Source organism: Delphinus delphis, chromosome 4 (assembly GCF_949987515.2).
Source record: "Delphinus delphis chromosome 4, mDelDel1.2, whole genome shotgun sequence".
Lineage (NCBI taxonomy): Eukaryota > Metazoa > Chordata > Mammalia > Artiodactyla > Delphinidae > Delphinus > Delphinus delphis.
Window position 1 is genome coordinate 106,238,187 of NC_082686.1, and position 25,191 is coordinate 106,263,377.

Below are 25,191 nucleotides of genomic sequence, written 5' to 3' on the forward strand. Positions count from 1 at the left end.
TTCGTTAAGATTTACAGTGACTTCTAAGCAAAGAAGCAGCTTCCACGCTTAGGCTAAAATAATCAGTAACAGCTTCCCTAATTCCCTGAGCCCCTCCAAAGGTTACATAAGCCTTTAATTCCCCATCTTAAAACCTTGATGCTTGGAATTGAGTGACTTGTATTTTCCTAATCAAAATGTCATTGACTGATAAAGTGTGTATGAAAATACTCTACAAAATGTAAAAGACCATACAAAAGCATGGATTATTATTTCTATTCTCACTGACAGGAAATTTTCAACTGAAGTTGTTCTCTGGTAATCAGCTTCTACAAGCAAGGCATTATGTTAGGTACCAAGAGATTGCCCTGCAAGAGTTTACAGTATATGAGAATAACAAAAACATAATATTCACAATGTAACTGTTACAAATCAGGAATCAAATGTGATGGTGGGTCAGAGAAAGGATGGATTAAATTTGACTTGGGAGTGAAAAGGTAAAAATCAAAAAAGGATTTAAGGAAGAAGAAAATTAGAGATTAAATAGAACTGAACACTAAAGGGTAGGAAAACTTCTCAAAGTAGACATAATATAAGAAACTGGAAGAAAGAGCACGCTCAAAGAAACAAAGCTAGCAACTCAGAGACATAGATGGAGAACAAAAGGCATGTAACACAGAATGGCTTGTGTGTATGTTGTGTGTGTACAAAGGAGAGGAGGCTGAGGCCAAATAATACAAGGCCAGAAAAGTTAAACATTTGGACTTACTGCTATTATCCAACTTCAGATTCAGAGAGATTTATAGAATTTTATGCCCAGATAATAGAATCAGGCTGCTAATATACCCCCACAACTAGAGCCTAATAGAATGAAAAACTAAACAGAGAAAAGAAACTGATCTTCCTAAAATGCTGTTTTTATCCTAGCACTCTTCTTCTCAAAAGCCTTCAATAATTTCTGAATACCTGCTTCTATCAAGTCCCTCCATACCATGGTCCCCATCCGATTCAACCATATTTTCTAGCATTATCCAAAACGTACAACTCTCTCCAGATAGGCTATGCTCTGTATTATTTGCCCTTGAGCACAGCCAGAAAATGCAGGTGGAGTGACATCACGTCTGCTCAGGCTCCTATAACAAAATACCATAGACAGGGCAGCTTAAACAACAGAAACATATTTCTCACAGAGGTTGTAAAGTCAAAGATCAATATGCCAGCTGACTGGTTCCTGATAAGAGCTCTCTTCCTGGTTTATAGATGGCAACTTTTTCACTGTGTCCTCACATGGCCTTTCCTCTGAGTGCGTGCTCAAAGAGAGAGAAAGATCTCTCTCTCTCTTCTTATAAGGCCACTAGCCTTATTGGATTAGGACCTCACCCTTTTGACCTTATTTAACTTTAATTAGCTCCATAAAGACACTATCTCCAAATACAATTTCACTGGGGCTTGGGACTCCAACATATGAATTTAGGGGGGACACAAACATTCACTCCATAACACACTGGGTTATTTCTGAGGCTAGACCTTAAGAGATTTTGCAACTTCTGTTCTTCTTGAAATACTTCCTCTATCATGTGAAAAAGCCCAGCCATTCCTACTGGAGGATGAGAAGCGACAGGGAAACTAAGGAACCCCCCAGCCAACAGCCAATAGCCAGCACCAAATGCCAGATACTGTATGACACCACATTGGACCATCCAGTTTCAGTCAAGCTATCAGATAACTAGAACCACATAAGCGACCCCAGATGAGACTAGCAGAAGAACTGCTAGCTAAGCTCAGTCAAAACTGTAAATTATGAAAAAAAAAATGATTATTGCTTTAAGTCACTAAATTTGGGGACAGTGTGTTACAAAGCAATAAATATCTGATATGGCATACCTTCTTGTTCTGCTTTTTGACCTAGACCTCTGAACTCTATAGGATTTCCCTCGACCCCTTGAACGACTTCGACTTCGTTTTCTTCTAGAGCCATAAGAAGAGCTACTGCTCGATCGATGCCTGCGTCTGAAATAAAATATAATCAAATATTACTTGCCTCCCAAATATTATCAGATACTAATATGGTATGAGAACTATACCAGTTTGTATCTTCCCGTCTACAAAGAATACACAAAGGATGAAGACTCATGTGCTGGGCCTGGGGGAAAACAAAACAAAACAAAACCCTTTGGGGATTGAGACTCATAAATATATAACTACAAAAAGAAAAGTGTTTTACCCAGAAAAATTAAAAGCACAGAAACATACGAACTCTAAAGAATGTTACTCTCACTACTACATAAGTAAAATTATGAAAATCACCTTCTATCATAAGAATGTGAGCGAGGCTGAAGATCTCTGGACCAAGATCTTGACTTTGACCTTGATTTCCTTCCACCTTTCTTTCGGCTATATGTTCTACTATCTGAAGAACTACTTGAAGAAGACCGTCTACGGTGTTTCTTTTTTCTCTTGCTTCTGCTTTCTTCTTCAGTATCAGATGACCGGCGTCCCATTTCTACAGGTTTAAATTCAAAGAAAATTATTTCTAATATAATGGCACAATGGATGAAATTCAATACAGTAATTTTTTTAACTATGTAAAAATTTAAGGGCATCCCTAGTGGCGCAGTGGTTGAGAGTCCGCCTGCCGATACAGGGGACACGGGTTCGTGCCCCAGTCCAGGAAGATCCCACATGCCGCGGAGTGGCTGGGCCCGTGAGCCATGGCCGCTAAGTCTGCACGTCCGGAGCCTGTGCTCCGCAACGGGAGAGGCCACAACAGTGAGAGGCCCACGCACCGCGATGAAGGGTGGCCCCCTCTTGCCTCAATTAGAGAAAGCCCTCGCACAGAAACGAAGACCCAACACAGCCATAAATAAATAAATAAATAAATAATTTAAAAAAAAAAAAAAAACTGAATCAATACACCCTCACCACGTCACTTGTGAAATTTGAGGGAGGAAATGTTAAATAATGTACCAAAGGTGATGAAGTATTGTTAACTAAAGTACCAAAAATGAAGTCAACTCTTTACACTACTAATATCTATATAAAGTGATGATATAATCCTTCCAGAAAGCAATTAAGCAATTTAAATAAAGAGTCATAAAAATGTTGCTACTTTTCTGACAAAGCAATCCTATTTCTAGGAATATATCTGGAAAGTTTTTCTTAAAAGATATATTCATGAAGATATTCATTATAGCATTATTTAAAACTGCATGTACAGAGACTAAGAAACTATGTATAAATAAGTAAGAGCAAAAATGAAGACAACTGATAACATTTAAGTGAGGAAACTGGGTAAATTTTCTCTTTTTTAATTATATTCTATATGGCTATGGTATATTTGTATATTTAGTATACAAAAGAAAAAAATTACACAAATAGAATATAAGATTTTTATATTTAGGCAGTAACTTAGCTTATAAGAAGCTTACTTGTCTTACTTTTAAGTTAGATTCTCATACGCGATTTTATTTTTTTACTAAAATAAGTATTAGCTACCTTTCAATGTCACATAAAAGCAAGATTCATCTTATATAATAGGATAAATAGTTCATGGATCAGATAAACAAAAATCTCACACTTTCCTTTAATATTTACTCAAATTAAGTTAAATATCATTACTCTAAAGAAAGCAATACATTAAATTACAACTTTGCTTTCAGAACCAGGTGAGCCATCCCTTCCCTGACTCTAATGCAATACAAGTTGAAAAATCACTATTATAACTCAATTCAAGACTTAAAGCTATTTACCTGGAGCCAGAATTAGACTTTAAATATAGTTCTGAACCTCAAAGTTGTTCACATTTCTAACATTTCACAGTTCAACAAAACAATGGGAAAACTTGGTTTTGAAATATTCAGTAACTCACTAGCATATCTAAGCCAGTTTCCTCATTGAAAACAAAACTGTACTGCATATAAGATCACCATGATCCTTTCCAGCTTTCAAGATACTATGATTAGGAAATCCTACATATACATATAGTATATATGTACATATATACATATATATATTTAAATGTGTGTATATAATATCCATTTACATATTTATATCCATATATCTATTATATATCATATGTAACCACATATCTCTGTGTGTCTGTATTTTCATTAAGAAATTTGTACATAATTGAGTAATAGTGATCATCTAACTGTTCTCATTTCCTGTCTTTCTTCCTTTCTTGGTTTCACCTTTAAACAGTTAAGAATTTTCTTTACCCACAAATAACCATATAAATTAAGATGAGTTTTTATTTATTATCTGGTTTAACAAATACTAAAATTAGAGTAAAAGATAAAAAAGCATAAATGCACAAGGATAAAGAGACCAGAGGAGAAAACAACACGAACAGTAGACAAGACATGTCAACAAATTTTTAGCAAATGAAAAACAGATGCAGGATTTAGAGCTAAGAAAGCTGAACATCAAGCAACTGCAGAGAATTCCAACAGGAGAAAAGCCAATTCACATAGCAAAAATCAGAAAGGATCAGGAATTCGAGACACCAGATACCACAGCAGGCACAATGAGGCACAGAACTAAAAAACAAGGGAATTGGTTGAAAGCCTGTAAAAAAAGTAATCTCCCAGGTCCCCTCTGCCATCCAACCCAGATAAGTGACTACTATTCCCCAATCCCAGCAGAAGAGGTGGTTTATTTTGGAAAAATGATGAAACAGTGAAGCACCAGGTCCAGGGGCACAGTAAAAAAGGGCAGAGAGATGCTCAACTAAAAGTTAAAGGGATTAAGTGAAAGTCTACAATCTAACAGTAAATACTGTAGCCCTGTGTGTGCTTGGATCCAAGAATTCAGATAGAGGATTCTTTTCTCCAAAAACTAAACAGTACCTGGAAGAAGACACATAAGTATTATGCAAGTATTATAACCAAGCCCAAACCTTGAACACAGTAAACTTTTTCTTTTTTTTGGCCGCGCCATGCAGCTTGTGGGATCTTAGTTCCCCGACTAGGGATTGAACCCAGGCACCTGGCAGTGAGAGCAAGAAGTCCTAACCACTGGACCACCAGGGAATTCCCCACAGTAAACTTTCTTTCTACAAACTTTTTTGTTAACTTTTTAGTAATTATACAACAAAGGAAAATCAATCATGTGATGAAAGACTTCATCATGAGAGACAGAAGCCAAACAGAAAAAAAAAAAAAAGCAACTCATAGTAAACCAGGAACATGCCAGAAATTTTTTTAAAAATCAGTTAATATCCTCAGAAATATATGAGAAGATGATCCAGCAAACAAGAATAGGAGGAACATCCATAAACAGGAGAGAAAGCTTAAAATTTAAACAAATGATAATTTCTAAGAAATTCAATAGGCTTAGAAGATACTATCAAAGCACTCATGAAAAGTAAAAAAATAAAAAGATAAAAAACAGAAGGTAAAAGAGGATCAATCCAGGAAGTCCAATATCCAATTGATACGCATTCCAGAAAGAAACAAAGCATAGAAAAGAGATAAAGAAAAACATCCAAAGAATAATTTTAAAAATTTCCAGAATTGAAAGATATGAATTGCCCTAAATCCCTGGGACAATGAATTTAAAGACTTATACCAGACATACCTCATAAAACTTTAGAAATGAGGAGTACAAAGAAGATCCTAAACTTCTAAAGATAAAAAAATGGGGAATCACAATAAAAGGCACAGGGCTTCTCAGCAGCAACACAGCAAACCATGGTGACTTGCCTTCAAAGTTCTAAGTGAAAATTATTTTCAAACTACAATCTATATTCAGCCCAATCATAGATCTAATATGAGATCAAAATAAAGACATTTTCTGATATGCAAAGGCTCAAAATTACACCTCACACTCACCCTTTTTTAGGAGGGTACTGAAGGATGTGCTCTACCAAAAGGAGAGAGTGAACAAAGATGACCCAGATTCAGAAAACAAGTGGTCTAACACTTGAGATAGGTTAAAAAGTTCCAGGATGACAGCAGGCCCAGGTACAAGGGATACATAAATGAACAAGAGAGAAAAATCCTTGCCCTCAAGGAGCTTACATTCCAGTTTAACAGCAGTTCTCAAAGTGGTTCTCTAGACCCCGGGGGTCCCTAAGACCTCAGAGGATCCAACAAGTCGAAACTATTTTTATTATAATACTAAAACATGATTTACCTTTTTCACTGTATTGACTTTTGCACTGATAACGTAGAAGCAATGGTAGGCAAAACTGCTGGTGCTTTAATGGGAATCAAGGCAATGAGGCCAAATGGTACTAGCAGTCATTGAATTCTTCACTGCAACACACAGTTTATTAAAAAAAAAAAAAAAAGGCAGTTGCACTTAGGAATGTCCTTGATAAAGCAGTAAAAGTCATTAATTTTATTAAATTTCAACCCTTGAGAACACATCTTAATATTCTGTGTGATGAATTAGGAAATACACATAACTGCTGCTGCATACTGAAGAACGATGGTTACCTTGAGAAAAGTATTTGTGCAGCTGAATTACAAGTTGAACTAGCTGCTTTTATCCTGAAACACTATTTATTTTAAAGAACTGACTATGATTATTCAGACTTGGGTATTTGACAGACATTTTCTCAAAAATGAATTAAGGGAGTCTTTCACTTCAAGGAGTGTCAATTTGTTGCCAATGATAAAATTTGAGCTCTCAAGCAAAAATCAAAATGTTGGATAACATGTATTTGTCACCATGAGATTGACAGCTTCTCAGCACTTAAAGATTGATGATATCAATGGTGATATTAACATATGGGAATTTTTTAAATATTATATAATGAAGGGTGTCAATATCTGGAAGAGATGCATAACTCAGTGAACCAGTATTTTCCAACAGATCAATGCATGATGTCACAGAATCATATATGAGTAAAAAATCCATTCACAGTGCCAGAAAGATCAATAGAATTTTTTTTTTTTTTTTTTTTTGCGGTACGTGGGCCTCTCACTGTTGTGTCCTCTCCCTTTGCGGAGCACAGGCTCCGGACGTGCAGGCTCAGCGGTCATGGCTCACAGGCCCAGCCGCTCCGCGGCATGTGGGATCTTCCGGGACCGGGGCATGAACCCGTGTCCCCTGCATCGGCAGGTGGACTCTCAACCACTGTGCCACCAGGGAAGCCCAGACCAATAGATTTTAATGTAAGCATGAAAAGGTCATTGATATAGTTTCAAATAACACATTGCAACCAACCTTTAAGAAACTACTTGTCAAGTTCTGGAGTAGTATTAAAGAAGTAATTATCTGAAAAGGCTATTAAAATACTACTTTTTCCAACACCATATCTGTGTGAATCCAGATTTTCTTCATATACTTCATTCAAAAAACTCATCACAATAGACTGAATGCAGAAGCAGATATAAGAATCCAACTGTCTTCTATTAAGCCAGATAGTAGAGATTTGCAAAAATGAAAAATAATGCCACTTTTCTCACTAAGTTTGTTTTGTTTTGGAAAATATAGCTATTTTTCATATCAAATATGTTATGTTACCAAGTAATGGATTTATTATTGTTATTTTTAAGTGGATTAATAAATATTTCGAATTTTTCTGGCTTAATTACTAGTAAGGCAATATTTCTAGATATAGCCCATGTAGATAAAAGTTTGTAGGGTCCTCAGGACTTCCCTGGTGGTCCAGTGGATAAGACTCCCCACTCCCAATGCAGGGGCTCCAGGTTGGATCCCTGTTCAGGAAACTAGATCTCGCTCGCATGCATGCCGCAACTAAAGATCCCGCATGCCACAACTAAGACCTGGTGCAGCCAAAGTAAATAAACAAATAAATAATTTTTTTTTTAAGTTCATAGGGTTCTCAATAACTTTCAAGAATCTAAAGTGATCCTAAAACTAAAAACTGTGAGACCCACTACTCTAAGGTACCCACGGTCATTTCCATTCTCCATTTTTGTCCAGCTTATTAAGTCCCTATAGAAGGAATAAAGAAGTAGGAAAAAAAGAAAACGACATACATCTAATTATGTACCTTGTTGGTGACCAAAAAAGAGATTGAGAGATGGGTGTAAATTTTTTCTATGTTTTAATTTCAAATAACATAATTCATACATATTAGAAGAATGGTTACATTAACTCATAAAAGTTAATGGAAGATATAAAATCCTTCCTTAAAGCAACCGGGTGAAAAAAGTTAAAAAATCACTGTCATAAATCTATAAATATTTTTTCAAGTAACACATTTACATTTCAAAAAATCATGCTGAAGTATAATTAATCTCAATAAGAGAAAGCAAAAAGCCACTGCATTTCTTTATTATAGTTAACTTCAAATATTTATTCAGAAAAGAAAGTGAACACTAAGAACAAATCAGAGGTAGATCCACAAACTGTCTTCTCTATCCATGACAGTACTGAATTCCCTAGATTCATACTTACCTCTGGATTTCCATAATGTCTCTAGCATATAATTGAATATATTTGCTCATTCAAGTCATGGTGGTCAATCTATATCACACACTCCTAGTAAAGAAGAACTGTTTATATTTAACTCCATTGGTAAGGTATAACACATGGAAAGACCCATTAATAGCTCTTTCCGATAAGAGAAATGATGAATTGAGCACAGATTTTTAGGAATCCCAGAACTTAACAATTTTTCAATCTATCTGTAAGCAGAAAAGGCAACACAAGGACACATCTCCTAAGGCTCTCAGTTTTCTGTTCTCACTCTAGCCTCTATTACTTCCTGGTTGTAGTCTCATGGTTTCAAACCATATCCAACTACTCCCACTATAGAACTGAAGCCATGACATAATGACTACAGTAGGACATCAATTTACAAAAACATCTTACTGTAAAGTTTAGGTGACCGATTGAAGATGTAGAGCCAAAATGTGTTCACTCAAAAGACAGCTTAAAAGCATACACAAGTAGTTCCTTTGTCTGGTAATCAATAAAGGTAGAATAAGCAGTTATCTTTTTCAGAAAGCAGGCAGTTAAGAGAGAACAAAGATTCCTAAAGGACATGACAGTTTATAATTATTTCACCACTACTCATTCACAGTATATCAAACTATAATCTTTTTGATCTTGGACACATGACCAAAGGGGAGGGGGGAGGAACAGTCATTTCAATGGGAATTCCACCTCAAAGAGGTAGAGAAAAGTAAAAACGGGGTTAACACCGTTTAGCATAGGAAGAAATCCACAAACAAGCAGAGAACCACCCAAGGCAATAAAAGAACTAAGGTAAAATTCTAGCTTAATGAGCAAAATAAAGCAAAACTCAAGAGATACAGAATTATCAAAACACTCCTCCCAGCACAACTAAAAATATGCAGACTAGCGTCTTTTTTAAAAAAACATTATCAGTCATACGAATTTCCTCCCACTGGTGTGAAAATGAAGGCAGAAAATATACCTATACATCTAATACAACAATCTTATTACACAAGTATTCCAATTCATAACACAACTCTGCTGAGACTAGTCAAGTTGGTAAGGCCAATTAACAGGTGCCAGCTGCCTTTATCTTTTTCAGTTTCAAACATTTTTAGCCCTCTTATTGAAGAACATACAGTAATAAAGTGCTATCACTTAGCAGGAAATCTCCTGTGTCTGCAAATAAAGTGAATATTTATAGACCCTAGGGCTAACGGGGCTCTCAAAGGATACCCAGTTTCCTCACAGGGTTGCACCTGTCATATCTGCTCCAATCCTTAAACCTGAAAACTCTGTGTACCTCCTTCACTTAGAGCTTTTATGGTTAAGTCCAAAGATGACAACTTGAATACTTTTTTGTGACCACGAGACATTTTAATTTATTTAACTACCTAGTACCTAGTTAGTTGAAATACAAATAAGTTACTGCTAATTCTGAAAATGCAAAAAAGAAAAAGAAATTGGCCTCCACTGTGCATTTAAAGATATACAACCTCTAAAAGAGAAATTCAGGATGACCTAAAATCAAAAGCAGGCAACATGTATAACAGTGCATTATAACCTCTCACCAAAGGAAACAGTTTAAGGGTAGCCATATGCTCTTGGGCTATGACCACAAGGCCACAAGCCCTTAAGTCAAGAAAACAGATGAGCGTTTAAGGCGAGTATATTTATTTGTTAAGGAAGGAAAGTGTATTTCACCCAGCACTCTCTCTCCTCTCAGCGCGCGAGCGTGAGGGAGGGGGAGGAGGAAGTGGCGGTGGGGGAGGGGCGGGGGAGGGAGGGCGGAGTTGGAAGGGGAGGCGGATTTAAAGTAGAGACAACGGAGTGGATGGGACAGAGTACGCCAGGTTGCAGCCTGCCTCACGCTCCACCCTGCCTATAGCTAGTGACGAAGCACCGGTCACCCCTTACAAGACGAACCCAGAAACCCAAAAGCAGCTATCAAGGATCAGGGACTGGCGGTGTGGGTAGGGGTGCGAGAGGTGTTGAGGAACGGAGGCGGAAAACAGGTGGCTAACTCTCCCTCACCACCTCGAGACTCAGGGCCTAGCCTGAGGCCTGCGACCACGTACCACCCGATAGCTGCCACCCCCCTAAGGCCCCAGCTTGGTCCTCAAAGGTCAGACTCCTCCAGGTGCGAGGCGCCTGCGCACTACGCCGCTCGGCACGCCGCCGGGCCAGCACCCCCACCACCCCCCACCCCCCGCAGCTGCCGCTGCAGCTGCCTCCCGTACACAGACTGCGCCAAGCCCGCGCCGCCTCAAGCCGGAGTAGGGCCTCGGAAACCCTCGGCTGCAGGCGCCGCCTCTCAGGCCCCGGACGCGGGCATCACCTGGATTCCGGCCTTCGGGCTTACACCTCCCGTAGACTTACAAGCGCCGCAGATCTGGAAACGTTTCTTCAAATCTGGGCGCCGCCGGCGTCCACAGAACTTACTTCAGTTTAAGCTCACCGCCTTCCTGGTTTCACCGCCAGGCAGCGTCAGCCGAGCTTTCGAGTGCATCGATGGAGGCTGCCAGGCGTTAGGAGTGCCGAGGGAGTAGATTGTCACGCCGCCAATTTTTTGTTTGGTGTTGGTTTTGCTTGCTTGATTATTTGAGTTCCTTGTTACCAAAAAGCAATAAAGGTGGGGACTGAAAAGTATTATTGCCTTAGTCACCGTCGTTATCGTCACAGATAATCAGTAAACCAATCTGCATTATAGGAAGTTATATAGACAACCACACGTAGCAAAATCGATTATCTCACGCTGGGGGAGGAGGAAACTGGCCCAACAATAATAAATCATGGGAGTGTGTCTGTATAGCGTCAGAGTCGTGTGTGATTAAATTGTAATGATTTATTTGCAAAAATGCATTAAAAGTCGGCGTTTCTTCTGCCCTGAAGGTGAAGGCACAGGTTGGGCGCAAATTTTTTTCTCACGTTAAAGTAACTGGTTGGTTGCGGAATGGGAGAAAACTGCCCGAGGCAGGGAAAGGAGGTTTCTTCTGGAAAATAAATTAAATGTGTAGGGGTTTTTGTTGTTGTTATTTAAACCAATACAAATGAAAGCAATTCAGCATTTTCTGTAACTCATACGACTTTATGTCCTTGCATGAACATCATTTTTCTCTTATTTACTATAAGTAAGCATCGATAAGGAGGTAAATTGTTGGCCTTGGTTTGGGTCGACTGTGAGAACCAACTCGTTCACAACTGCTGTATACCCAAGCTACAGTTTTCCACAGACATTTGAGATGGAGAAAACCACCTCCACAATTTTATTTCTCATAAGTGACTGTACCTTAACTAACCTGTTTTGAGGAACCATTTTAAAGCTTAACTACAGTACTACATGTTTATTTTAAATAATTCAAGAGCCGGTGGGGGAGTGGGCGGTGGAAATGAACCTTTGGGGTCCTGAATTTTATTGGAAACTGTATATCTGTCTGCAGGCTGTCAACTGAACTTTACTCTCAATTTTTTTGTTCGTTTGTTTGTTTTTACCAGAAATGCATTTTGAAATGTCTTGTCCTCGGAAAATATTTGCTATTTAAAGAAACATCATTAGAACTTGGTGAGCATTTATTAGTATATGATTTTAAAACCTGGGTTTGGTGGGGTTTTTTTAAACTAAACTTCCCTTAGGCCAGTAGGAATCCGTGGTTAGATACTACAGATCTCTCTTAGCTCCATCTCATAGGAACGCCACTATTTGTAAATATACTAAGAGCAACACGCCAGAAAGATCTATGAGAAAATCTATTTCGTGTGAATTATACAACTATTGTATCCAAGCCTTCCCTAATTAACTTTAAAGTGTTCATCTTTCCCTCAAGCTTAGTAGATGGATTTTGAGTTCAGACTTAAAAGTCATGTGCTTGAAAGGGCAAAAAAAGTAGCTGGTGAGCCTCCTGATCCCTTACCATACTTTTAATAATGGCTGTTTTTGGAGCTGTTTGTGAATATACATTTAACACCTCAGTTTGAGAGCTATTTGAGCACCACATCCATTTAGCTGATCCCATTATTTGTCATTCTGCTAAATAACCTTAAAAACGGATTTTCATAAAGGATTAAAGTTTTATGGTTATTCCCCTCTAATAATATCAGGAGTAAAGTGATCACAAATAGTAACCCAAGACTAACTGTAAAATCATGTTTCTAAATTCATATAACTTTGAAAAGTGAGTACTTTGAGTCTCTTGTAGTATAATAAAAAGCAAACACTCGTGTAATTTACTGATACCTAAAAGCTATTGATACTGGAAACTTAAAGATCTTATTTTTCCTAAAAGTAGCAATAAATGAAATAAATGTTTTAAGAAGAAAAAAACTTTAGAATTCAAGAGAAAAAAGGCAAAGTAACAGTTCTAAAGAGTGTGATTTCCATCTTCATTAAGTTCACTAACTGAATATTTTAATCTGAGTAGTGTGGTATGACATAAAGTTACGTATAGCTTCTATTTACATACATTCTAGAAACATTAATGTATTAAGTTGTAACTGTGTTCTCTTTTTACACGTTTCAGTTGCTTTGATGGAACTTCTCAAATTATCTGTTAACTTTGTGTTAATGCCTTAACCAATGGGTGGAAGATATAGGAATCAAAGTTCTATAATTGCTTTTATTTTTACAAAGAGTATAAGATCCAAGAAAACGAACAAGTTACCTTTAACATCAGAAAGACTGCATTAATATTCAGACTACTCAAAAATGTCCCCAAAGCCACACTTGAAGAGGTATATTTGTTTACACACTCAGGTAAATATAACTTTCCATATGTAAATATTTTTTTCATATGTAAATATTCTTATGTGAGGGGTATATATACGGCCACAATTCTCACAGCAAGCTTTGTCCTGCACAATACGGACAAATGACGCGGGAATATAGATGTGTCCTTCCATATAACAGTTTCGATGTAAATAGTCCAGGAATATATTTTAAATCGTAGCTTGGGGGGGTGCTTTTCTCCCGGCGAGGTTGTTTTTTTTTTTTAATAATCCACGGTACATAAATTAGATGGGCCACAAACTTAACATCGATTTTTTTTCAAACTCAAAGAGGGACAATCATTTTCTTTTCAAAATTAGGAGATCAATTAGAATATTTCCCGGGATGCTAAAGAAGAGTTTCTGTAGTTCATTGTGGGAGGGGTCCGGGTGCAAAGAGTAAGGGAGAAGGGTGAGGGTCCTGAGACCTCAAAGAGGGAACGAAGTCAAACTGTCCTTGACCAAGCGCTAAGGAAACACTTTAAAATGGAATCTGTCAGGGAACAGCTGCTCGGGAAATGTGTTAAACAAACCAGCCACTTCGAGCAGGGTTTGTCCGTAGAGGAGTCGGCTCGGTCCCCAGGACGCGAATAATGGGGTGAATCACAAACTCCCCGGGGCAGGGAGCTTGGTGAAGACCCAGGCTCAGCTCTAGCCGCGGGCCCGGAAGCCCCTGAAAGGAGCTGCGCTCGCCTGAGAAACTGGAAAGGACCCTGACTCGGCAGGGTTGTGAAGCCAGGATGCCAGGCTACAAGGTTTCGGGTCGGGGTAGTAGGGATGTAGGATCGGGATACCGGGTCAGGATACAGAACTGGGGTCCCGGGCGCCTGATGCAGGGCAGGGTTGCCGGGCAGCAATGCGGGGCCGAGCAGTTGCGCTGCACCCTGACGCCCGGCGAGGACATAGGGTCGGATGCCAAGTCGGGATACCCTATTGACTCCAGGAATCGCGCACTTGTCAGTTTCCTTTTGACCACGCCCCGGCGGAATAAGTCCAGCTCCCTAGTGTTTAAGTAAGCCGTGACACCAACGCAAAATCCACGCCTAATTAAATTAATTATGGATTCTTGTCATCCTGAATTAATGGCCAAGAGCGCAGGCGGCCGAGGTATCTGAAAACCTGTACTGTCTGCCTCTTCTTCCCACTCCCTCTGGTCCCCCTTCGCTGTCCTCACTCACACTCCAGCCCCTGTACTCCAGCCTTAATCAATCTCAATCCCTCTCTCTCTCTCTCTCTCTCTCTCTCTCTTTCTCTCTCTCTTTCTCTCTCACTCGCTCCCTCTCTCTCTCTCTCACTCCTCCTCCCCCTCCCTCCCTCCCTCCCTCTCTCCCTATCACCCCCACCTCCCAACCCCCACTCCCCCACCCCCAGGTAGTGGCGCGGGTGCTTCCCGGGAAGGGTCTCCCTCCGAGTTGCGAAGGGGAGGTAATTTACTCAGAACAAGGGGCCGCCTTTGCGAAGTATAAATAGTGAGACTTCAAGCGCTGCGTTGCTATCAGATCTGAACTCTCCGCAGGAAGAATTGTCAAAGATCTTAACATTGAACAAGCGCGCTCCGGCAGGGAAGCATCAGTTCCCATTTCCCTCCCGCGGCCCCCGCCCCTTCCCTCTTCCTCTTCTTCCTCCTCCTCCTTCACCTCCTCCTCTTCTTACTTCTTTTTCTCCTTCTACTTCTCCTCCTCTTTCTTCTTTCTTCTCTTCTTTTTCTTCTTCTTCTTCTTCCTCCTCCTCCCACTCCTCCCCCACCCCTGTCCCATTGATGTGTTATTATTGGGGGGGCTGGAGCAGTAAAAAAAGAAGAAGGAAAAAAAGAGCTGGGCTCGGCTGGGAGACGTTGAGCGCGGGGCTGACGGGCATTGGCGGCGATGGAAGAACTTACGGCGTTCGTCTCGAAGTCTTTTGACCAGAAAGTGAAGGAGAAGAAGGAGGCTATCACGTACCGGGAGGTGCTGGAGAGCGGACCGCTGCGCGGGGCCAAGGAGCCGACCGGCTGCGTGGAGCCGGGCCGTGACGACCGCAGCAGTCCCGCAGTCCGGGCGGCCGGCGGAGGCGGCGGCGGCGGAGGAGGCGGAGGCGGAGGCGGAGGAGGTGGAGGAGGTGCAGGAGGAGGAGGAGCGGGCGGAGGAGCTGGAGGAGCGCGCTCTCCCGTCCGGGAGCTGGACATGGGCGCCGCCGAGAGAAGCAGGGAGCCGGGCAGCCCGCGGCTCACCGAGGGTAACGGCCTGACCCCCGGCCGCGGTTCCCCTTCCCGCCTTCCTGACTCCTTTCGGGCGGGAGAGGACACCAAGGCCCAGCGGGGAGGGGGGCGGGACGCGGAGAGGGCTCTTGGACCCCAGCTTTGGAAGCTGGAGTGAGGATGGAGGGGTGGGAGTCCGATGGTGTGCACGGTCGTGGGTGGGGTCCGAATGTGTGTGCGGGGAGGGGGGGCGTGTGGGGTTTGCGCGCGCCCTTCTCAGATGCTCCCGCTACTCCCATTCCACCGAAACGCATTTTCACCAACGGGAGGATGGGCCCGCAGCCCAGACGGCCCGCAGGCGGATGGGGAAGTTCGCTGGGCCGGGCTGCGAAAGGGGGTGCTGGCACTAGCTGGGCCAGGCGGCGGGATTACAGTTAGCATCTAGCGCCGAGTTTGCGGGAGCCCCTTTCCTAGGCCCGAGAAAAAAAAGAAAAAGAGAGAAAGGGGACAGAGATACAGAGACAGAGAGATTGATTGGTATTTCACCCTGGAGTCGCCCCGGATTTCGTGCCGCCGCTAACTCCGCGAAGACCCTGGCTGCCTGGAATTTAGGGCCCCAAACTTCCCATTTTCTTAGAGCTGTGAAGGTAGAATGAGACCAAGGCAGGCTAAGGTTCAGGCTGTGACCTGTTTCTTTCGGGAGATGCGTTAGGCTCCTTTTTTGTTTGTTTGTTTGTTTTTCGAAATTTTACTGCGTCGCATCATCCAGTACTCTGATTTTGTGGTGGGATAATCCTTTGGTGCCAGGAAAGTGTTAGGAAAAGCCTTTTTCTAAATGGTGGAGCGTCCTGTACCAATTCAGAGTTCAACAATAAAATTAATTTGGCACTTGGTGCCTGCAGTAACTGGTGTGCTGCCATATTTTTCCAATTAAGGAAATATGTGGCATGCTTAGAATCACATATTTAAGCAAGCAATTAAGTCGTTTATAACAGTCTGTTCTTGTTTAGGCCAATAAGTGGAAATTTGGGGGCAAAATAGGGATTATATTAAGTCTGTTAATCAACTGTAAATGTGGACATCTTTCTCTTTGAAGCCCCAAAAGTTTGAGAAGCTTCCACTGTGGATGGCATGAAATAAACAAAGCCAAAGGCAGAATCTGAAAGATGTGTTTTCATATTTAAATTTCATTGCAATATCTGTGGAAATATTTTCCTATTAACTTGGCTTCAGTTTGTGCTATAATGTATCCACTTCTTCCCTAAGGAAAGACAAACGTCCACAACACAAACTTTGAGAAGTAGATATGCGGGAAACACTTAAGATCACGGTAACTAGAATGCCAAGCTAGGCTGAGTTCTAGAGGTTCTTCTCTCAGACGGGGTACCAAGTACTCCTAAATTTGGAAAGTGGTAGCATAACTGTCAGGCGGTCCAGTGCACCCTCCGGGGCCTGAGTCCCCAGCTCGAGGCCCTGGGTACACCAGCAGGCACCCCCTACGAAGTTAGGGTCTGAACCGTGGGCAAACGAAGTCCTGGGATTGTTGATTTCCAAGCTCAGGGCAAATATTAATTTGTCTGCAGGCCGGCTCTTCTGGAAATGATTTTTAACACCCATGCTGATCGGGATTCTGGGCTGGGAAGAACTGCAAACAGCCTCGATTATCCAAACTCAGCTTTTGCACCTTAAAAACCCAAGTCTCCAACTCAGGCGCAGAGGTTGAAGGTTCCAGAGGGCAGCTTATGTTGATCCTGGCTCCCCTGATCACGATGCCTTGGCCTAAATATATATATATATATCTCCACATCCCTCTAGTGTCCCTGTATGCTCACACTCGTGGAGCTCCTGTTTTTAAAGGGAGGAGAAGGAAGGACAGGAAAGTGGCAACGGATGTGTGCAAACCTAGAGCAGAAAAATGCATATTTTATTAAACATCCGAGCTGCTGGATGCATGAAAAGGCTTTGAGCAACCAATAGAAACCGAGGATCCCGAATGTTCCGCTTGAACCTGTTGATCTCTGTGGGTTTAAGCGTTCAGGGTCGCGTCTGCCTTTCCAATGGGGAGGGAGAAAGGAGCGAAAGAGACAGCGGTCTGTTTCGCTGGCTCCCCGAAGCTGGTTTTCCACCTCTGGCCTTCCGGCCGGGTGTGGGCAGCGAGCCCTCCAGGCCGCCAACATGGCGTGGGCGCCTCTGCTCAGGCAACTGGGATTCGGCAGGGGGGACAGGGACTGCCTGACTGTCCGTGGGCCGTCCGCGGGATTTGGTCCAAGCCCTGGGTCCGCAGAGAGCGCCCGGGAAAGTGGCTCCCGCCATGCGGCCCCGGGATCTTGTCCTCCGGCTGTGACCCTTCAGCCCAATTGTTCCCAAATTAGACCAGCAAGTTTGAGAGAGACAAGAGAGCCGGCGGCGGCCACTGCTGGCCTGACAACGGCCCAGCACTCTGGGAATGGCCGGTGTAAGAGGCCAGTCCGTGGCCTCGCTGCGCTCTCCTGCCAGCATCTCGTTCTGTGACCCGCCCGGTGCGGCTCTTTTGATTTTTGTGCGCGAGTGGGAGAGAGTGAATGCAAGAGAGGGTTAGTGGAATTGATTTGGTGTTCTCAGGGGAGGGCAGGGGACTGTGGGCTGAATAGTGAGGAGGTGAGCTGAGGCCACAGTTGCAAAAGGGATGCGTGGGTGAATGCCCACCTTGCCCGCGGGCGGCCGCCCAGAGTTGATCTTTTCGCGTCTCCAGGATCCTCTTCCTCGCAGCCGGGTGAGGAACTGGACAGGAACTCCGGGAGGGGGCAGGATCCTCCATCCTTCTGGAGACAGATCTGGTAATGGCATTTGCTGTGTTGTTTTTGTCTCGTGTGTGTGTGTGTGTGTGTGTGTGTGTGTGTGTGTGTGTGCTGTGTGCGCGCGTGGACGTACGTGTGCGGTCCTGTTCGTGGTGCCCCCTCCAGTGTCCCCGGAGCCGAAGGATCGCAAAGAGGATGCGAAAGGGATGGAGGACGAAGGCCAGACCAAAATCAAGCAGAGGCGAAGTCGGACCAATTTCACCCTGGAACAACTCAACGAGCTGGAGAGGCTTTTTGACGAGACTCACTACCCGGACGCCTTTATGCGTGAAGAACTGAGCCAACGGCTGGGGCTGTCCGAGGCCCGAGTGCAGGTACCCGCCTGTGAGGAGGTCGCGGGGAGCAGAGGAGGGGCATGCCTGGGGTACACACGACGAGGGTGTGGGTCCAAATGTCTGGAGTGAGGTGAGAAGGGAAGCGACGTCTCTGCTAGAGGTCTTATTTTCCAAAGTAGATCTTGGTCTTAAAGCCTTCCCGTGCTCCCCCCGCCGCCCCGCCCCATCCCAACATATGTTCCCAGCAGAAGAAAGCTGTGCTGGGCTTGCTCCCAGAGTTTCTATAAACCACACCCCCGACCCTCGCCTCTCGATGCCTTTAATGTGGTTTAATCCTAATGGGCCTACTTTTATAAGCCTTAAAAAAATCCCACAGAAAACGTTTTATCTTCTGGATGCCTTAAAAGTTACAACGAATATTTTGTTCGGCGGAGTTGGGTTTCCTTGAGGGTCTGCTCTGGGATCTAGGTTTGCCAAGCGGATATGCCAATTAGGTTTATAGATGTACAGACTATAAAGAAAATTAGCAACTGTTAAGTGCACAAATTTACAGTCTGCCGTTAGCGGTTGATCTCAAACTGTGTGTGAAATAGCAGAGAAATAAATGCGTTTGGTCACTCTTTGTTCTCTCACTTAACCAGGGAAGTGAACCTGAACCTACAGAAACTTGATTTTAAAACAATCCACATATCTTAATATTGACATTTCCAAAATCTGACCCCAGCAAGTGCCACACTAAATGGAGTTAGCATTGGAACAGATTTTCTTTACCGGTTGTGGCGGTGAATGTAATGGGAAAAGTAGGCTTCAGGAGCGCTTAAGGGGAAAAAAATTACATACATACATGCATACATATCCTTTTAGTTTTATGGAAAACGAATTTAAATGTTTCAGGTTGTATTTCCACTCAAATAATAAAATAGGAGAAAATGATAGTCATTATTTGTTTGAACACATGGAGCAGTTTTAGGCCTGAACATCTGCAGCTGTTACAAAGTATCACTGTAACAGATACTCCCTAGGTCTCTGGGCTAGAGACCACCATCTGCAGCGAACTATGCAATTCTTATGGGGCTTCCCCGCATCTTGTAATAGGATCAGGACAAAAACAGAGCAGTCACTTTAAAGGGGAAAAGTAATAATAGGCTGCCTTGGTCATCACAGCATCAACAGCAGAGCCTTCCTTTTTAAGCCTCTCCTACTTTGCTCTGCGCACTGAGATCTCTAGAGGCTTAGCAACCCCTTAAAGACATGATGATAATTATTACAGTTGTGAGCATTAGTGTATCAGCTCCAACTCTTCTAGGGGAAAAAAGAGGCAAAAGCCTCAGGCCATGTGAGGTACACAAAGGATGCAACCTTGGCATGAAATCTACCCTTCTACTACACTAAATGGCAGGGGAATTTTTGAAGATTTCCATTGACTGTGACACTTGCTTTCAAAAACAAGAAGAAAGCTCTGAAGCAATATTTTACTTTCATGTTTTTAACATTAATTTATGAATCAGTCAATATGCTGTGTTATTGGAACATAATGCTATATTATTGGAGTATAAAAGCAAGCTTTATTTGAATTTCTTAAAATCTGCCATACTGCCTCTAAAAGTTGGCAAGTTTATCTAAGAAGGTAATATCTGGGAGAAGATAGTATCCAGCAGTTACTTGATTCATACCCCACTCCCATTTCACAGAATATTCTTCTTTTTTTCTCATAATAAGTGAACTTCATTGCTGGTATTTATTTTTTCGTACTTTATTTAAATTTTGATCTATCTTCTGGACACTTCTCTACTACCCTAACTGTACTCAGTGGCTTTTTCTATAGAAGCAAATTAGATTATCATGATAATGGCACAATTATTCTGCTACCATGTTACACTCTGCCGCACAGAGGGACAGAGAAATTCTAAACTTCTTTGTAGTGAGGCTTTTATGACACTAATTACCTCTTCCCCCACTCTTATCCCCCCCCACCCCCAGGAAAAAAAACAAAAAACAGTCACTATTTGCTTTGGTGTTTGGTTTTTCTTGAAGATGAAACTAATTAATATTACAGGCTATTAATGAGCATTTTCTTCTCAGGTCTTACTGGGCAAACATCTAAACCCATTATCACTTTAGTATCAGGTATCAGGGCGAGTTTTAAGCCTTGGGGATTCTAACTGTGGAAACATGAAACCAGGACTACAGTAATTTATCAAGAAACAACTTGTCTCGCAAAAGTATATGAAATCTTTCTATTTATGTCATTTATTTATGTTTTTAACTTTGGAAATTAAGATTCTTGTATATAATTCAAAGATTGCTTGCTATATCTCCCAATCCTTGCCTATAACATTACTCTGAGTCATAACATCTAGGTTTTATTTTTTCCTCCACTTTGTAGGTTTGGTTTCAAAATCGAAGAGCTAAATGTAGAAAACAAGAAAATCAACTGCATAAAGGTATGCTTCTCAGACAAAGAACATTTGATACTCTAAGTAAGAAGAGTATTAGGGGATGTTGTTATTATGAAGACAGAAAAGAACCTTGTCAAAGATAACTATGGTCCTTATTTAAAAATCTGCTCCGAAGGCAGTTAATGAGAGTCCTAAAGTTTGGGAGTAAATTACATTGCTTTTCATTTTAGCAGCAGTTTAGGAAGATAAATGTACAATTCCAAAGGAAGTAGTTCTATCTTGGTTCCATTTGGAACCTTGGAAAACAATGCTGGACATGTTAATCTCACTTTATTGTGTTTTGTTCCCCCGTTTTTTGCAGGCGTCCTCATAGGGGCTGCCAGCCAATTTGAAGCTTGTAGAGTAGCACCGTACGTCAATGTAGGTGCTTTAAGGATGCCATTTCAGCAGGCAAGTACAGCCCAGTTTCAACCTGTTTTTAACTGTGAAAAGACCTGGATATTTGCTTGAATTGTTGAACATCCCCTGTCTCTGAGCCCCCATATAGGTGTCTATACAGGTAGAGGATAAATTTTCAGATGATATAGTGGGCCTACTCCCCTTTAAAAACCTATACAGTGTCAGGGGCCTACATGCCTAGTCCTTTCTGTCCTCATGGGAAACCCACAGAGGCCTGAGGGCAGCAACGGGTCCTTTAAAAATGAACTAAAGATTGCACTTGGGGAGAGGAAGGAAAAGCCTTCTGAGTAAGATTTTGTCAGATCCAGTACAGAGGTTAGTCCTAAGGTGTTTCTAAGGCAACTCTCTAAATATTTTTCTAGGTGTTTTCTATCTCTTATTCACATTAAATGTCTCTGACCGAAGATAAACAAACAAACAAATAAATAAATAAATAAATACACTTCCAGCTCAGACTTGATTTTTTAAAGCTGCAAAGCTTCATATCTAGTAGAGAGGGAAGCACTGGTCTTCCCAGGGACACCTTGCGGCTGCAATCCATTTCTTAGCCATACAGAAACCTTTAAGACTATATTTTTAAAGTACAGCCTGCAGCAATGATTTAATCCTGGGAAATCCCAGTGCTCTGAATTCCCCATTCTCCAAGCCTAAGGGTGCAATCCTTTCCCAACCAGTGCCTGACCTTCCCCATGGCCAGGCCCCCTGCTCCGTAGGACTGTGAAGTCATGAATTAACTCTGAGATGCCAGTGTCCTGGTCGGGGGAGACACCTGGCTGCACCTGTGTATTGAGGGTTAGTATTAGGCAGATCTTAGCTCTCCTGGCACCACTGGATTCTGGTATCCTGATGCTAGGCTTCTGAAGCAAGAGAGAATGACTGGAGAGAGAGGGGAATCTTAAAAGGAGACCCTCACTACTCAGAAGGTGATCTCCTAGTCTGCAGCATCAGCATCAGCTGGGAGATTGTTAGAAATGCAGAATCTCTGGCCCTACACTAGACCTTCTGAATCAGAATCCACATTTTAACAAGATCCCAAGGTAATTTTAATAGCAGTAAATGTTAGAAGTACTAACAATTGTGCCAGTTGTGATGAAGATGCAACAACTTCCCTAGGTGACATTTTAAAAGTTTTGTAATTTGCTTAATGGTACTTCAGTGTTTTAGTAGCAGGGTAAAATGTGTACGACAGCATCAAAAGAGGAGGGTAATGACCCTCATCCCGTCGTCTGTCCAATATACATTGTTATTTTCAGGAGGGTGATGTATTAGCACAATAGTAATGTCGCCTTCTGACCGACCCAGCTCCCGAGGGGGCGGCCACAATTCCTGCAGACGGGAGTCCCTGGGACTCAAGGGGATAGGCCACACTGAGCTAGTTGCAGAGACTCAGGGTCACTGGAATATCCCTGTGGCGCCCCAGATTCAGTAACAGACTGATAAGGTCAGCCAAATGCCCCTTTCCCGTCCCCTGCCCCAGCCTTACCCGAGCTAAGCTGGACGCCGTTAATGCTCTGTTTCTATTCTGTTGTCACCCTAGGATAGTCATTGCAACGTGACGCCCTTGTCCTTTCAGGTTCAGGCGCAGCTGCAGCTGGACAGCGCCGTGGCGCACGCGCACCACCACCTGCACCCGCACCTGGCCGCGCACGCGCCCTACATGATGTTCCCCGCGCCTCCCTTCGGACTGCCGCTCGCCACGCTGGCCGCGGACTCAGCTTCTGCCGCCTCCGTCGTGGCCGCTGCGGCTGCCGCCAAGACTACCAGCAAGAACTCCAGCATCGCGGATCTCAGACTGAAAGCCAAAAAGCACGCGGCCGCCCTGGGTCTGTGACGCCAACGCCAGCGCCAACGTCGCGCCTGCAGCGCGGCGCGCAGCCTGCACGCCCTCCGAGCCCCGCTGCTTCTCCGTTACCTGCTCCGGACCTCGGGAGCTGAGCCTCTTTACGCCCGCTGATTGCCCCTTGCCCCATTCCGCATCCCGGACTCGGAGGGCGTGACCTGGGATCCCAAGAAGGGCACCAGCTCCGTGGCTTCTGACCATTCACCTACCCAAGGGCCCAGAATTTGGCTTTGTAGGGCTGGGTTTGGGAGGTCTGGAGAGAGACTGGACAAGGGAGTGCTGGGACAGAGGAGTGTGTGGCTCACGGCAGAACTGCGACGATGGACTCTTGCGTAGAAATAAAAATCCTGTTAATAAAAAATGAGGGGAAAAAAAGTAGAAAAGACAAACCAGAGATAAACAGAGAAAGGGAACTTATTGCTATTCGTCAGAAGCTGAAATCGGAGAGAGAACCAAGGAACAAAAAAGAAAAAAATTTTGAAGTATTTTGTACATTAAATAATATGGAAAAAGAACTTGGACGAATCTCGAGAGAATTGGGGCGGCGGTGGGGGGGGGGGAGTTACCAACTTAAAGTGTATGTTTTTTAAAATGGGCTAAGAAGGCAAAACAGAAGGAAGAGGTATACTTATTTAAAGAATTAAGATGAAAAAAATGTACGCAGCTGGGAAGTTCACAGGTTTTGAAACTGACCTTTTTCTGCGAAGTTCACTTTAATACAAGAAATTTGATAAGAGAGGCGGGCCTCCTTTTACGTTGAATCAGGTGCTTTGAGTTAAAAACCACCAGTATGGAAGAGCAAGAAGAGGGAAGACAGTATAAAAACGAGGAGAGAAAAAATATTAATACAAAAATGATACCACAGACGATGATTTCTCTGAGAAAATTATTATGGCAGAACTGTCCAGACTGCTGACAGTAAATTCCGGTTTGCATGTTACTTGTATTCCATTGATGGTGTCTCCCCCCTCCCCCGCTTTACTTACATGCACTTAACTCCATTTTCATTTTCAGTATAAAAACAATACCCAAAGCATCTGGAAATTGATATATATATATATTTCTATCTATATTTATTTTTGTCCCGTCTTTAATGCTGGGGGACAAAAGAAAAAAGTCTGAAGGGCAAAAAAGTTACACTCTGATTGTCCCAAGACAACAGAGGCAGGTAGAAAATGTGAGAAAAGGAAAAAGAAAAGATAAATGGAACGGTGAAGGTACAGCGCCTCACGTGGTGCCTGATACATAGTGGGCGCTCAGTGTTAAGTCCCCTCTCCTCCCCCTTTTCTTGTATTCCCTCTTGCAGATTTCCTAAAGTCCTATTTGAGGACCGTGCTTTATTTCCCCCTCTCTGTCCCATCACACTCACTTTAAACAACACCCAGATAGATACAGGCACTAAGTTTGTGTAAAATATGTTGATAAACACGAACAAAGTTTATTTTGGCTATAACGTGTGAACTGATAGTTGACTTTCAACATTTGCATTTTATCTCACAAGGGTGTATATTCAAGTAATATTTTTGTTTGTCTCAATTCATGTAGCTATTTAAACTGGGATACCCTGGACTAAGCAATCTGTATCCCAATTCTCTAAAAAAAGCCTCCTTACTTTTTGGGTTTTTTTTTTTTAATCCCTTATACAAGAACGAGGAAAAGCTCTTTTAGCTGAACTTTGGTATGCGGTTGAGCTTTGTAACTATTTGTTCTCCATGAAAACAAAATTATTTATATTTGCCATATTTTTTCTAGTGTATTAAGTTATTTTAAACAAAAGAAGATTCTGTTATTTCATGACATGTTGTCGGTACAAAATATTTCGGTCTCACCTCTGTTAAACCTTTTAAATAAGTGCCAAGTTATTAATTGAAGACACTTTGCGATCAATTGAATCAAAATAGTATTGTTTCATTTGATGGGGTTCGCGTCATCTTTGTTCCTGTTACTATTAAACTATCCGGGATAGTCTGTCTTTCTTCCTTTTTGATGAATCTCTCTCTCTCTCTCTCTCTCTCTCTCTCATTCTCTCTCTCTGTCTCTCTCTCTGTCTCTCTTTCTCTCTCTCTCTCTGTCTCTGTCTCTCTCTCTC

The 25,191-nt window shown here is 42.4% G+C and overlaps 2 protein-coding genes across 3 annotated transcripts in view; one reads left to right on the forward strand and one right to left on the reverse strand.

Annotated features, from left to right (window-relative positions):
• Window positions 1-15,733, reverse strand: part of RSRC1 (arginine and serine rich coiled-coil 1) — a 449,824-nt gene extending 434,091 nt beyond the window's left edge. Inside the window, exons 1-4 of the mRNA XM_060011225.2 lie at window positions 15,586-15,733; window positions 15,057-15,272; window positions 2,287-2,482; window positions 1,864-1,989 (exon numbers count right to left, since the gene is read on the reverse strand). Of these exons, the coding sequence (XP_059867208.2) occupies window positions 1,864-1,989; window positions 2,287-2,482; window positions 15,057-15,272; window positions 15,586-15,733 (686 nt within the window). The remainder of the gene's footprint in view (window positions 1-1,863; window positions 1,990-2,286; window positions 2,483-15,056; window positions 15,273-15,585) is intronic.
• SHOX2 (SHOX homeobox 2) lies at window positions 14,760-23,619 on the forward strand. Of its 2 annotated transcripts, none has more exons than XM_060011228.1 (5): window positions 14,760-15,330; window positions 18,235-18,443; window positions 20,791-20,848; window positions 21,165-21,253; window positions 22,800-23,619. In XM_060011228.1, exons 1-5 carry the CDS (start codon window positions 14,982-14,984, stop codon window positions 23,091-23,093), a joined length of 999 nt encoding a protein of 332 aa, XP_059867211.1. In that variant the 5' UTR covers window positions 14,760-14,981; the 3' UTR covers window positions 23,094-23,619. The 2 variants fall into 2 exon arrangements, with proteins under 2 accessions (XP_059867211.1, XP_059867210.1); XM_060011227.1 differs by having other exon boundaries at window positions 22,836-23,619.
• Window positions 23,620-25,191: the final 1,572 nt, after the last annotated feature.

Bases quoted from the DNA above. Each gene is read 5' to 3' on its own strand.
- SHOX2 (XM_060011228.1), top strand. From the start codon at position 14,982: ATGGAAGAACTTACGGCGTTCGTCTCGAAGTCTTTTGACCAGAAAGTG. The intron at 20,849-21,164 runs GTATGCTTCTCA...CGTTTTTTGCAG, and splicing joins AGAAAATCAACTGCATAAAG to GCGTCCTCATAGGGGCTGCC. The intron at 21,254-22,799 runs GCAAGTACAGCC...TTGTCACCCTAG, and splicing joins TAAGGATGCCATTTCAGCAG to GATAGTCATTGCAACGTGAC.